The sequence below is a fragment of the Talpa europaea genome (genome assembly GCF_964194135.1).
Source record: "Talpa europaea genome assembly, chromosome: 5".
Lineage (NCBI taxonomy): Eukaryota > Metazoa > Chordata > Mammalia > Eulipotyphla > Talpidae > Talpa > Talpa europaea.
This window is the reverse complement of record NC_140071.1, coordinates 120,243,520-120,258,556: the sequence shown is the minus strand read 5'-3', so window position 1 is coordinate 120,258,556 and position 15,037 is coordinate 120,243,520. Positions and strand designations below refer to the sequence as shown.

Sequence of the window (15,037 nt, the reverse complement as noted above, 5' to 3'; positions counted from 1 at the left end):
TTTTTTGAGGAACTTCCATATTGTTTTAATACATCATTGCACCATTACAGTCCCACCAACATGTGCAAAGTTTCTTATTTTTCTATGTCCTCACCAACACTTGTTTTTTTATTTTTTGTTTTTGTTTTTTTAATGTATTTTTTTAATGCAAGAACCGGGGTATAGACCAGATGCGCGGGAGGGTGAAAGGATTCACCAGAGACAGAGTGGGGAACAGAACAGGCAGACTGACGAAATACACTGCTGAGGGGAGCAGCGGGCGAGACAGGAAAGGTCTGCCGTGACATGTGGGTTTCTTCCTGGCCAGTCAGGTTCAAACCCGCGCTGCAAAGGCTGCGGACAGCTTTACAGTGCAATGCTCAACCACCTGCGCCACCAGGGAGGCCCTGTTTTTGTTTTTGAGAGTAGCTGTGGGTGGGTATGAAGTGATACCTCACTATGGTTTTAATTTGCATTTCTTTGCTGATTGATGATATGAGCATCTTTTCAAGTGCTTGCTGATCATTTATATATCATCGTTAGAGAAAGGTCTATTTAAATCCTTTGCCCATTTTTAAAAATTTTCATGAAACCTAATGAGCCACCTTACTTTTTTTTTTTTTTTAAGATTTCTATATTTATGCATACAAGAACTGAGTTACAGGCAGAGGTGCAGGGGGTGAGAGGATTCATCAGAGGCAGAGTGGGGAGCAGACAGGCAGATCTACTGAAATACGCTGCTGAGGGAGTAGCGGGCAAGACGGGAGAGGTCTGCTATGCCATGTGGGTTACCTCCCTGGCCGGGGATTGAACTTGTGCTGCAGTGGCTGCAGATTGCTTCATAGTAATGACTCTTAACTCCTTGCGCCACTAAGGAGATCCCATGCCCGTTTTTTAATTGGGTTGCAAATCCAGATTTCTTGTAACAACTTGATATTTTTACTAGTTCTAGTAAAGCATAATCTTAAAGAGAATAATTATGTTCATCTAAAATGTGACTGATAAGAATAGAAATGAGCTAACTGTATTTTATAATTTTTTTTTTAAACAGGACTATTTAGAAACCAAAAAATATTGAGAGAATATGGAGACTTTCTGGGAAACACCAAGGTATAATGTTATGTTACACAGTAAAACCCTAGTTATCAGTTGATTGTGAAATGTTTGTGATATTTTAGTTTTATTTTAAGATTTATTTATGCATACAAGGACTGGGTTCTAGGCCAGAGGTGTGGGAGGTGAGAGGATTCACTAGAGACACAGTGGGGATCCAAACAGTTGGATCTACTGAAATGCACTGCTGAGGGGAGCAACGGGCAAAACAGGTCTGTTGCACCACAATGTTTGTGATTCTAATCCAAGATTTCCTTGAACACATTGTAATGCAGCAAATTGCAGTGTATTTGTTTCTGTCTGCTTTCTTGAAATTAAAAAAATTGAGAGATAAATTCTCTTTAAATTCATAACTGTTATAAACCGTAAGCCCTATAGATTAGAAGGGAGAAGGCTATATTAGATTCTTAGCAAGATTCAGCTCTTTCACATATACACCTTTAATTTCCTTGAATCTTCTCCTTCTCTTTACCTTGGTTAAACATTCAAACTGTCATCCTGTGTTTGTAGTGAAGAAGCATAGCCCTTGGAAGAGAAAATTGCATATTCATTTTGATTTTTCTTTCTTTGTTATGAGTATACAAAATCAGTGGACACTTACTAAACTTACACAGTGCATTCACTCTCCAACTCTGTGAGGTGGTGGTTGTGAGCCATTTCCTCTTTCACCAGATTTCTTACAGCCTCTCTCTTTATTCTAATGACCTTACTTCATATATTCTTGAATAAAATAGATGTTATCTCTAAAAAGCACTTCATCTTTCCATCACCATATTTACTATCTTATCTACATGTGTGCCAGAATACTCTTTTTCTTCCTACTAGAGGGAAATTAATATTGAGACAGCATGAAAGGTTTATCTTTACTATCCCATCTCTTACTCTCTTGAGTTCTCTCCAGTTGCACTTTGATCCCCACTCTACTGAAATGGCCCTTACCAAAGTCACTTATATATATATATGTATTTCTAGTTTCTATGTAACCAACTAAGATCCTTTTTGGAAATAGGCAGACTTTCCATGAATTATAAGGAAATAAAATAAAGCTCTGGAGAAAGAGCCCAATGTCTGCTTTTTAAAGAATTATTTCTTGAGAAAAATAAGTAAACTTAGTTATTTAGAGGTTTTGATGGGAGATGCTTTCTGGTTTGTGCGTTTGTGAGTCATTTATAAGCACTATAGTCCTGCTCTGAGAAGATGTTTTTGATTTTTTTTTATAGCCACGTTCCAGAACTACATCAGTTTTTTTTAAGGGCCCGGGTAAAGTTGTGATGGTTGCCATTTGCATGTAAGTACTGAAAAATAAGCCTTTTAAAGTAGTAATGTATTATTTTTAATGTGTATATCCTTGAATGTATACATTTATTATTTGGTATTTATGTAAAAAAATTAAAAGTTTATGTTGCTTTATGGTATTTGTAGCAACATGGATGGAGCTGGATTATGCTCAGTGAAAAAAGCCAGAAAGAAAAAGAAAAAAAAAAAAAAATCAGATGGTTTCATGTAGAGAATGTAGAGAAATGTAGGAATGTAGAGAAACCAAATGAGGGATCAGGAAAAAAAAATTATAATAAATCGAAAAACAAAACTAACAGGCCACTATAAGTTAGAGACATTCTGCAGGGGAGGGGTAGGAGAGGGGAGGGAAACAAAACAGGGGAGGGAAGAGCACAATGGACTGTGGTGATTGTACAGGGATGAATTGGTGGTGGGAATTTTACGGGAACTACACCTGAGAGGAGAAAGCATACATTGTACAAAAATGAAGAATGATGTAGAATGTTTATATATATATAAATTTATGTTGTTTTAGCATGAGTTCAGTAAGTTTATGTTTTATCAGTAGAGTACTGCGGAAAGAGCCCATATAGAGGCCTATCTTGTGCCTTGTATGTTTATGATGTGGTCAAGATCTAAGAATAGTTGCTCTCTGAAAAATCCTCTATTTTAATTGCTTTAGATGGAAATCTTTTTTAAAAAGTTAAATTGGCCAGGATTATTTTTAGAATACCTAAAACTTAAATCAGGGTTATAGCTTCTAAGGTAGATCTCCCACTTACTTTGAAAGAGCATAATTGGTATTTTTGCCTCTTTTTTGTTTCTTCTTTTTGATTCCTGTTGTTTTTTCCTCTTTGTAAATTTTGCTGATTAATTTATTTTAGGATGATTAAAAGCATTACTTCTACAATTCATTAGTTCTTTTTTCTCCCCCCACCCCCCACCAGCTGTCTTTATTTCTTGAGTAAAACATGTGTATTTTATGTGTGTTAGGAATTGTGAAATCTGGAAACATAAAAAATATACATAATACAGTTTTGGAGGGGCACTAGACTGGAAGAAGTAATTTGACATAATACAGAAAAGAGATGATGAAGTACTGAATTAGGATAATGTTGACAAAGATGGGCAGACATGTTTAGGTTCAAGAAGTATTTAGGAAATAAGGTTAAGAATGGTGCCCTGGCATCTAGTCTGGATATTAGGTAAGATATTGCATCATCAACTGAGAAAAGAAGCTCTTGAAGAAGGGGAAGTAGCAGGATGGGAGCAAAAGAAATCAGGTGCCTGGGCACCATCCAAACTCATTTTTGAGTTTGAGTTATCCATCTGTAGGACACCCAACTGAAGTTCATTAACAGGATTTGTTCTTTTCATCAGCAAAATGGGGTTAGCAATGAAAGCATTCTTTACTGGATAAATGCATGTAATATATGTAATCTGCTTAGCATAAACCTGGTGCATGATATATATTTATAGTTGTTATTGTTAATGTATATTGATCTGAAGCATTGAAGGAGATTTGGATTAGAGATTTAGAGTTGAGTGTTAATTAGTATGTAGGGGATAATATAAGCCATAAAAATTAAGATTACCTGGAGAGTGTAGATGAGTGCAGGGAGTGAGTGAGGAAGAAAAAGCATTCTGGAAAAACCTTGAAGAAAGCTTAAAATGTAGGAAATGGGTAGAGGAAAAAGATTCTGTAGAGGAAGAATATGGAGCAAGGTAGGAAGAAAACTAGGGATGTTATGGAAGCCAAGGAAGCATTTTAAGAAAATAGTGACAAATATTTCTGTGAAATTATGGAAATCACTAAAATGTTTCTAGGAATTTAATAGCAGTAACCATCATAACTGGTGGTTATGATAAGACCAGCTGAAAGAAGTATCTGATGCAGAAGTTGTTTCATGGATTGAAGAATTAGTGCAAAGTGAGGAAAACAGAGAGTAAGAGCAGATGATTCTTCAAGAAATTATTTGAAGTGAAGAAGAAGGGAAACAGGTAGCTGGGGGAAGATGTGTGGTTTTCTTATTTATAAGATGAGGATGTTCATTTATATTTACATTAAAGAGTTATAACAAAGCATGGTAAATGATTAGTGCCTGAGCTAAATCCAGCCAGTCATTTCACATTGGTCTCCTGGACAATATTAATTTCCATTCTAATTCACTTAGTCCAAGTGCAGAACACTCACTTTTCTTACCAGTTCTCATAATGCACTTAAGTAATTTGCTTTACACATATCATACCTGTTCATTTGAGTATTTAATGAAACCATTATCTGTACTTCTCAAATTTATACTCATTACATAAAATATAAGAGGTTCTTGAAGGTTAGGGATTCTTTTAACTTCATTTTGAACAGAATCTAGTATAGAAGTATATACAGTCAATAAAATAAGCTTTTGGTGGAAATTGTTAGCCAAACCTATGCTTGATTATTTTCTCTTTTCTCCTAGCAATGGATTAAACTGTTTCTTTAAATTCCTTGCCTGGATTTATACGGGTTCAGCAAGTATGTTCTCTGAAGCTATACACTCTTTATCTGATACTTGTAATCAGGTGAGGGATAGAAGCTTTTTCTGATTAATTTTAAAGTAAAAATTTTAAGGGTTTAGTCTAAAAATTGTATTTAAAACTGAATGATTTCTAAGGTTGGCTTTAGAAGAAAATGAAAATTGTTTCACTTTTAAATGTTGAAATATACAGGAATGTGAGCATAGTATTTTAAAGCAGTTTGCTATGCTTTAAGAATTTTCAACAATGGAATATGAAATGTAAAATTATCAGTCACTAATTTTGGCAGAGGCTTTTGTAGATGAGATGTTATTTAGATAAGAATATGGTCTCTAAATATGAGTTCTTATGACTTTCAGTTTTTTGAATAAAGATATAAAATAGTCATGTGAATGATGAATTAAAATGATTCCTATATTACACTGGTATTTTAAATTTCTTTCCTTAAATTTTCAAATGAAGAAAGATTTTTTTAAATAAATTAAAATGCCTTCTTAAACCCTCTTTGATGTAAACATCAAATACTAGAAACCCTAAGCCATTTTTACGAACAAAAAAAAAAAATTTCTACTTGTGTATCATTTCACATTTTAAAGAATGTGGTGTACTAAAGAGATGCCTTTTCATTATTTATACTTACAGTAATCTTAGACACAGATACATTAAGAGTAGAAAGAATAATTTTTTTTTAAAAAGGTTTATTTATGCATACAAGAACTGGGGTACAGGCCAGAGGTGCAGGGGGTGAGAGGATTCACCAGAGACAGAGTGGGGAACAGAACAGGTAGACTGACTGAAATACACTGCTGAGGGGAGAAGCGGGCGAGACAGGAGAGGTCTGCTTTGCCATGTGGGTTGCTCCCTGGCCGGCTGGGGATCGAACTTGTGCTGCAGAGGCTGTAGATTGCTTTGTAGTGCAGTGCTTATCCCCTTGCGCCAACAGGAAGGCCCAAAAGAACAATCTTAATTAAAAATTCAATCTGAGAACTCATCTAATATACTATCAAATGTATTTAACCCTTTGTAAAGGTTAGGAAAGTACATAAACATTTGATATTATATTCAGTAAATAATAACTATTATATGTAATATTTTGCCAGTCAGTCATGGTGTGGAGTGAGGGGAGAGAGAACACATAATAATCTATTTTGTCACAGGCTTACTTGAAAATAAGAAAATTGTTATGCAGAAGTATTTGTACATATGGACATGGAAAAATATGTAGATTATTTGTTTCGGTATTGTTATTTAAAGTATTGAAGTTAACTTTTAAGTGTCTGTACTTTGAAATACTACTTGGGTTTAAAAGAATGTGGTAGATAGGTATCTATGTACTCAGCAGGAATAATAGCTGATAATTTAAATAAAAATTCTACTTGTAAAATATCGTGTCAAGAAATTCTGCTTCCCCCATGATAGACTAATGGGGACTGGACATATCACATTAAACAGCTAAACTAGACAAAATACTGGGTTGTCAGAAAAAGTCATGATGGGAAGTAAACCAAGGAGAGTGTCTTCTAGACCTTAAAATAGGACTCAAAAACAGAATTATGTAAGAAATAAATTTATAGATTAAACTCTAATTTCACAATACTCAAGAAAATTAATTGGGAGAAAATATTCACAAAGCATATGATCTGACTAAGGGCTGGTATTCGGGATAAAGAAATTGTATGATTCAGTACTGAAAAGACAACTCAGATTTTTTAAAAACCTGAAGATTTGAACAGGTAGTTCACAAATAAGATACTTGAAAGGATGCGTGAAAAAGTACTTAACATCATTAGTCATCAGGAAGTGTATATTAAAACCTCAATAAGACATTTCTGTATATCCATTATAATGGCTATAATTAAAAACTGACAACAGAATGTTGATGAAGATATGGAAAAGCAAGTCTTAGACATTGTTGGTAGATCATAAACTGTAACCATCACTCTTGAAAACACTTGTCAGTGTCTTGTAAACCTAAACCTATTGTATGACTCAGTACTCCAAAAGAAATGGGAATTTTCACAAAACTTTTATAAGCATTTTTATAGCACCTTGTAATGGACAAGAAACTGGAATCAACCTAAATGTCCATCAGCAGTGGAGTAGATAAGTTTCTGGAATACTGATGCAATACAATATTACTTAACAATAAAAAGAAATACATATAGGCAGCATATAGGCATCTCCAACAATATGCTAAATGAATGGTGAACACTTAAGAATACCTATTGTGTGATTCTGTTTATATGAAGTTTTAGAATAGATCTATAATCTTTGGTTAAAAAATATTCAGAAAAATTTTTGTCTAATGTGAGGGAGGATTGACTGAACATACACAGGAGAGCTTTTTGAGGTGATAGAAAGAAAGGTTCTGTGTCTTAATAAGAATATGTGTTATGGGGCCTCCCTGGTGGTGCACGTGGTTAAGACACAGCCTATGAAGCTATCCGCAGCCACTGCAGCATGAGTTCGATCCCCGGCCAGGGAGCTACCCACATGGCACAGCAGACCTCTCCTGACTCGCCCTCTGCTGACCTCAGCAGTGTATTTTAGTCAGTCTGCCTGTTCTGTTCCCCACTCTGTCTCTGGTGAATCCTCTCACCCCCCCACACCTCTGGCCTTTACCCCAGTTCTTGAATGCATAAATAAATTTTTTTTTTTTAAAAAGAATATGTGTTACAAGGCTGTGAATTTGTCAAAAATCAGAGAAGTACATTCAGGATTTGTGCATTTCATTGTGTGAATTCTACTTCAGAATTTAAATATGTGAAATGTCATTGAATAGATGTTTAATAATAATAAACAATATTAATTTTTAAAAGTATGATAATTTTCTTAAAAAGTTTAGTTTTTTAAAAGGGATTAATCCAAAATATTTAAAGATGAAATGGTATGATATTTGAAATTTACTTCAAATATTTATGAGGGAGCGGAGTGGATTGACTTAGATAAAATAGATGTGATTATATATTTGCAGTTGTTGAAACTGAGTGGAAGATGAGTTTGGCTTATTGATATGTTTTATTAGATTTTTTGAATTGTTTTTTTCTGTTTATCTGTATTTTAGAAACTTTCCATAAAATAAAGTGCAAAAAGGCATGTAGATTGTGGACAAAAGCAACATTAAAAAATGTACATAGGCGGGCCTCCCCTCATGGCGCAGCGGTTGAGCTGCGGGGCTGTGAAGCTGCCTGCAGCCTCTGCAGCACCAGTTTGATCCCTGGCCGCTGGCGAGGGTCCCACATGGCTCGACAGACCTCTCCTGCTGCCCGCTGCTCCCCTCAGCAGTGTATTTTGTCAGTCTGCCTGTTCTGTTCCCTGCTCTGGCTCTGGTGAATTCTCTTACCCTCCTGCGCTTCTGAGCGTACCCAGTGCTTGTATGAATAAATCTTAAAAAAAAAAAAAAATGTACATAGGCGTTTATAAAGATAGTCTGAAACATGCCCCAAATTCTTAAATGGTCTCCTTTTCTATACTATTTGAATTTCTTTATAGTGAACATATATTAGTTTTGTAACTAGAAAAATAATTTTATAAGAAATTGAGCAATAGTAGCAATAAATAAAACCTGAGATCTCGTGATACCAAGTACTTTGAGCATTCCTTGGTCTTGATTAGAATGTCAGAAAGGCTTTGATGAAAAGATTTCAACTGGGTCTTTTTGAGTAGATGGGAATTATATTTCTCATGTCCTTTTGAAAACAGTAACTTTTGAGACCTGTTTAAAAAAATGTAATTCTAAAGAACTCATACAACTGGATAGCAAAAAATCCCAAACAATCTAATTTAAAAATGGGCAGAACATCTGAGTAGATATTTGAAGGAGACACATGGCTGGCCTACAGGTACATGAAAAAATACTGGGCATCATTCATTAGGGAAATTAAAATCAAAATCACAGTGAACCTGTTAGAATGGCTAGATCTTTCCTGTGTTCTTTATTAGATATAGTTTACAATAAGTACATAACATAAGTTATTCCTAAATTTGTTTTTTTCTCCTTTCCACTTAATGGTGACTAGGAGCTTTTGCTGTGTTAGTGCAGAAAGTTTTATCTCAATTGCACTCTTTTAAACGGTTATAAAAGTTGTTAATGGTCACCTGCACCCCTATGTTTATAACAGCACTGTTTACAATAGCTAAGCTTTGGAAACAACCCAAATGCCCAAAAATAGATGACTGGATCAAGAAGATGTGGTACATATATACCATGGAATATTACTCAGCATTCAAAAAAGATAAACACATGCAATTTGCAGCAACATGGATGGCGCTGGAAGGGATCATGCTCGGCGAAATAAGCCAAAAAGAAAAAGAAAAATACCGGATGGTCTCACTCATAGCAGGAATCTAGAAAACTTAAATAAGGGACCAGGAAAATGAATAACTATAAGAAAGTGAAAATCAAAATCAACAAAAAACTATGAACCAGAGACACTTTTAGGGGGGCGGGGGCGGGAGGGGAGGGATTGGGGTAAGAATGGGGGGACTGCAATTGTATGGGGAATATAAAAATAAAATTTATTTAAAAAAATGTAAAAATAAATCACAGCGAATAAAATACCAATAAAAAGCCACATTTGTTTCTAAAAAAAAAAAAAGTTGTTAATGGTTTGGTTATCTCATTTGTCTTGCATTTCCTCATTGTTGGATTTTTATATTGGCTTTTTTCTTCTCTGTAAGCAATAGTGTTTTGTACCCCTTTGGGTTTATATTTGTTTCTATAAGGTAAATCCGCAAATAAGAATTATTAGGTTGTAGTATATGCATATGCTTATGGTTTCTTTGTCATTGTCAGATTATATTCTCCAGACTGGTTTCACTACATTATACTCCCCATCTTGCTAATGATTTATTTAACTTTTTGTTCTCTTTAGGGTTTATTAGCAGTGGGCATCAGCAAGTCTGTTCAAACACCAGATCCTACTCATCCGTAAGGACATTGCCTTTATTTTGTTTTAGCCACTAATCATTGATATAAAAGCAACTGAATTATAGAAATCTGCAGTTCGTATACACACACACACACACACACACACATACACCCTGCAGTTTTGTGTTAAAGAGTTGCTCATTTCTTCTGCTGTAATATCAAAAATGCAGAACTCACTGCTATGTCAAGATATAACTTCAAAATAGAGTTTAAATTATGTTTTGCAATGAAGAATAGAGACCTTGTCCTCTTCATATTTGATAATTATAACAAAGCACATATGTTTATCTTAGAGTTCAGTTTTGTCATAGGAAACATACTCTGCATCTAGACTAATGTATCACTCAATCTAAAATTTTGGGAATAAAGTCTGTTAAATCCATACTTAACTTATTTTAATCCTCTTGCTGTGATTTGGAATAGTATTGTTAGTATTTCAAAATTATGCCTTTTAGAGTGTATTATTTTGGATCATATCAGTTAATACAGAGGTTTTTTTTCTGTTGCTTCTACTAACATAACCAGCTAAAACACATGCATAATTGTTAAAATAAGTTTTAATAGTAGAATTTGATCAATCTCAAGGCAAAAATTTTTTTTCTTATTATAAAGGAGTCTACCTATATAATTTATATAAATTTTTTTGTAAAAAGCAAGAAACTACTGTTTTCTTATTAATATATTTTGAATAGTCGAATGATCAGTAACTAGTACATAGAACAATTAGCTTTCTAGTTTGATAATTACAAATCACTGCAATGTTTTATTTTCTCAGGAAAACTTATTTTCCTGACCAGTTTTATACAGTAGAAGTTTAAAAACAGGTTAAATTTTTTTTTAATTTTAGCTTGTGACAATTTATTCTCAAAGTACCTTCAATAATCTATTTTAGTGCTGTCCAGTAGAATTTTCTATAATTATAAAAATATTTTGTATCTGTCCATTATGTTATTAGCTACTGGTACAAAGTTATATTTATAAATTGAGAAGTCCCTATTGCAAGATTATATGTTTGCAAAAAGAATTTAAAAATCAGTCTTAATTAAGAATTCCTGTTTAAATTTTCATCTGCTGGAAGGGTGCTATAGAGTTTGTGTTTGAAAGTAAATTTTCTAGGAAATATTTTTATTTATGAGTGATTCTTTGCTTCTTATAGTGTATTATATTTTTGATTTCATAATACTCAGTATTTTATTGGTACAGATAATAATACAAAATAATGCACATATTGAGCAAAGATACTTGGAAAATGATTGAAATGTAAAAAGCATTTGTCATAAAAACATCCAGAAAACTTAAAGTCCTAATTAAACAATAGCAGTCAGTTGCTGTGACTGAACTGTTCAGGACCAGTAATAAATATCCAGCATGAAACTATAGGTAATACAAATCATTGGTTGTACAAGAAGATCAAAATATTCAATTATAAAATACAGTATAAGAAAAATGTTAATACTGTTCCTTGAACATTTGAATGTATTTTTAAAAAGATTAATTTACCAGCATTTTGCTACGTAATAGTAAAGTAGCTCTACTAAATCAAAATGGAAAAAGGATTTATGGAAAAGAGATTAGAAAATACCTGAATTAAATTATATGCACTCCATTTTTGTATATTTTCAAAGATCTTGTAAGTTTTCCACTTATTGAAATTTTGATTACATTTCAATTGGCACTTAAATTTTACTTAAATATAAATCATGCTATCTTGATAATTTTAGAAATTTTAAAATTTTCTTTTCATTGACCAAACATATCTTGAAAAGAAATCATTTGTATTTAAGCAATCTTTTTTATTTTTCAGGTATGGATTTTCAAATATGCGTTACATTGCTTCACTAATTAGTGGAGTTGGTATTTTCATGATGGGTGCAGGATTATCTTGGTACCATGGAATCATGGGATTGCTTAATCCTCAGCCGATAGAATCTCTTCTATGGGTAATCTTTTTTTCTTCTCTCAGTTATGAAATAATAGGAATCATGATTAAGTACAATAGACTGCTTTTGTCATATTGATGTGAAGGAATGGGACTAACAGAGAAGGCGGGGAGCAGAACAGGCAGACGGACCAAAGACACTGCTGAGGGGAGCAGTGAGCGAGGCAGGAGAGGTCTGTCACACCATGTGGAATTCTCCCTGGCCGGCCGGCGGGAATCGAACTGGCACTGTGGAGGCTGTGGACAGCTCAATATTGTGGTGCTCAACCCGCTGCGCCACCAGGGAGGCTCTCTGCTGAGATTATCTTTCATTTAGCAAGGTAATCTTTTCAGAAGACCCCTAGTCAAAATCCCATGTTTGAGCCCTAAATGTTAAACATCTTTTCTTTTTTTTTTTTTAAGATTTATTTATACAAGAACCGGGGTACAGGTCAGATGCGTGGGAGGATGAGAGGATTCACCAGAGACAGAGTGGGGAACAGAACAGGCAGACTGACGAAATACACTGCTGAGGGGAGCAGTGGGCGAGACAGAAGAGGTCTGCTTCACCATGTGGGATTCTCGCTGGCTGGCCGGGATTGAACCCACACTGCAGAGGCTGTGGACAGCTTCACAGTGTGGTGCTCAACTGCCTGCCCCACCAGGGAGGCCCAAAACAAGCATCTTTGACTCTTGGTGCAATTGCAGATTTTTTCCAAAACACTATCACCTATGCTGACTTGGCCAATATCACATAATAGACTTGCCTATATATTTTTCAGGTGTGTATTAGAAATAGTTCACTGTGATCTCTAAACTCTGGGTACATGCATCCAGCTTTCTAAACCTCAATCGCTTAACAGGTTTCTTCAAAAAACTTTTACTTTTGACCTCCTTATCTTCAGCATTTAAGTGGGCTAGTGGGTGTGTAGGCAAGGCATTGTAAAACAAAGATTGGACCACCTCTGTGTAAAAATCTGAAGAGGTGGTATAGCACCTCATTTTGGAATGTGGGGGTACTTGGAACCTATTTTGTTCACAACCAGAATGTCTCATTTTAATATTTTTTAATACCTTCACATTTATATAATAACAAGGCTATTAAGCTAGTCTTTTCCTGCAGTTTTTATTGACTAGTTTTCTCACTTAATAGATTTTATAATATTAAAAGTAAACAAGCATATTTTTTCCATTTTGAAAAGATGGAATACTTTGAAAAGATGGAATACTTCAATAACAACATTTCATTCAATATCATTTTGTTAAGCTGTTGAGAGCAAAAAAATTGATTTCCACTTGGGTCCACTGTCTGTGGAGTTTGCATGAATCCCCCATGTTTACCTGGATTTTCTCCTGGTACTCTTAATTTCTTCCCACATGTCAAAGATGTGCATGCATGTGAGGTTAATTGGTGTGTCTCAGTCTGCCTTTGATAGAAACATGTGCAATTGAGACTAGCTTCTTACCTTGTACCTTGAGCTGCTGGGGTAGGCGCCATCTACCCACAACCTTGAAATGAAATAACCAGGTTGGAAAATGAATGAGTGAGTGAGTACAAATTATTGTATTAGAAGTGCTTTGTATCTTTTTATAGAAGTTTGATGGTGTTTTTGTGACAGACGTATGCTGTAGAAACATAACTCTTATTTATTAATCAGTTAGCTTAGAGTAAAATTGGCTTCTTTATATGTCATTTTGCTTAAAGTTGCAGTATCAAGAACTGAGGATTTGCTTTATTTCATTCTCCTAACAGTCATCTAATTTTATACATTATTACTTTATAGAGGCAAAAGGGTTGAAGACACTAGAGCTAAGGATTGATGAATTTTCAATTATGTATAACTTTTAAAGCTTCTTGATGCTTTTATATTTTTTAGTAATAACTAAAGTTTCCATCAGACTGTGACTTCCTTGGTAAATAATATACTCAATATGCTATAGACCAATTTATGTTTATTAGGTATTATTTTGGAATCTTGGCTGATATATACTGTCTCCCTTTACTAGGTGATAAATGTGTCTTAAGTTATTTCTAGAAAGAAAGGGATTAAAAAGAATTGCTGGGAATTTAACTGTTTTTCAGATTGGCCATAAGATGCAGTGAAAAAAGTTTAGAATTGAGACTGGAAAGCCTGGATTTTAGTTTTTAATCTGTGCATTCAAGCACGTCATACAGCATTGGGAAATCAGTTTCCTTAACAGAATATGAGTGTTGAACTAGGTTCAAAATTTCTAAGCCTCCATTCCAGAGAAGCCTAACAGAAGGATAATGTTGAAGATTCTATAGGCATTTGGTTTGAATTTCATTTAAAATTTATAAAGAATTTGTGTGCTTCTCTTGCTGTTTAGCTTGATTTAAAACTTCTATTGATATCTTTAATTGGAGAGTGTCTTGGACTGTAAGGAAAGTGGTGTTATCAAAACCAAAATTGTTAACTTTTCATAACAACTTACCTCTTTGAATCAGGATTCAGAAAAGATTTTCTTGGTAATGGGCAGCCAAACAAATCCAGAAATTACTTTGATATGGATGTAGATCTTACTGCTTTTGTTATCCACACCCCAGATTTGAAATTTTAGTACTATTTAACTCTTTTATCTTTTGTATTGTGAATTTAGCTTAGGTTATGACATAACACTCTGTAGAATATTATGTTACTTATACTTTCTGTTTTTAAAAAGATGGCTTTCAAATTTTTAAGTTGTCTCCTCTTTTGAGATGTCATATCTCATTGTATCTGTTGAGCTATTTTTCATCAAGATTCTTATCTGGATTGGATTGAAATTTATGTGTTTGTTTTAAACATTACAAATTTTATGCAGGAACAATTCTGATTCTGCAGTGAAATATTAATTTATGCTTCATTTTAATATTTTCTAGGCATATTGTATTTTAGCAGGATCATTGGTGTCTGAAGGAGGTATGTACTGTCATAATATTTATTCTTAATTTATGAACATTTTGTGTTTGCTTCAGCATCACATATACTTAATTTAGTAATATTTAGCATTTCACTAATATGTTATTAAATATATATTTATTAAACTAATATGTATTGATTAAAGAAAACTGTAAGAAGAGAAATCTAAGCTTTTTCTGTCTTTAAATAGTAAATTCTTTGTTTTTGTAGTGGATGAGGGGAGGGAAAAGCCATTTTTTTATTTTTTGTTTTCATCATATATCTTTACTCAGAACATTTGAAATGTTTTTGAAATGAGTTTAAAAACTAACTATATAATGAGTTTTTAAGAATCAGATTTTGTAATGTTAATCAGAGAAGGCTTTTTCAATATGAATATTT

The 15,037-nt window shown here is 33.8% G+C and overlaps 1 protein-coding gene across 2 annotated transcripts in view; it reads left to right on the top strand.

The window, feature by feature from the left end:
* SLC30A9 (solute carrier family 30 member 9) overlaps positions 1-15,037 on the top strand; it is a gene marked incomplete at both ends in the record, with an annotated part of 73,781 nt that overhangs the window by 31,951 nt on the left and 26,793 nt on the right. For both annotated transcript variants that reach the window (XM_084233563.1, XM_084233562.1), the window contains 6 exons: positions 1,031-1,089; positions 2,313-2,380; positions 4,830-4,932; positions 9,762-9,817; positions 11,622-11,757; positions 14,617-14,656. In XM_084233563.1, coding sequence (XP_084089689.1) covers positions 1,031-1,089; positions 2,313-2,380; positions 4,830-4,932; positions 9,762-9,817; positions 11,622-11,757; positions 14,617-14,656 — 462 coding nt within the window. The remainder of the gene's footprint in view (positions 1-1,030; positions 1,090-2,312; positions 2,381-4,829; positions 4,933-9,761; positions 9,818-11,621; positions 11,758-14,616; positions 14,657-15,037) is intronic.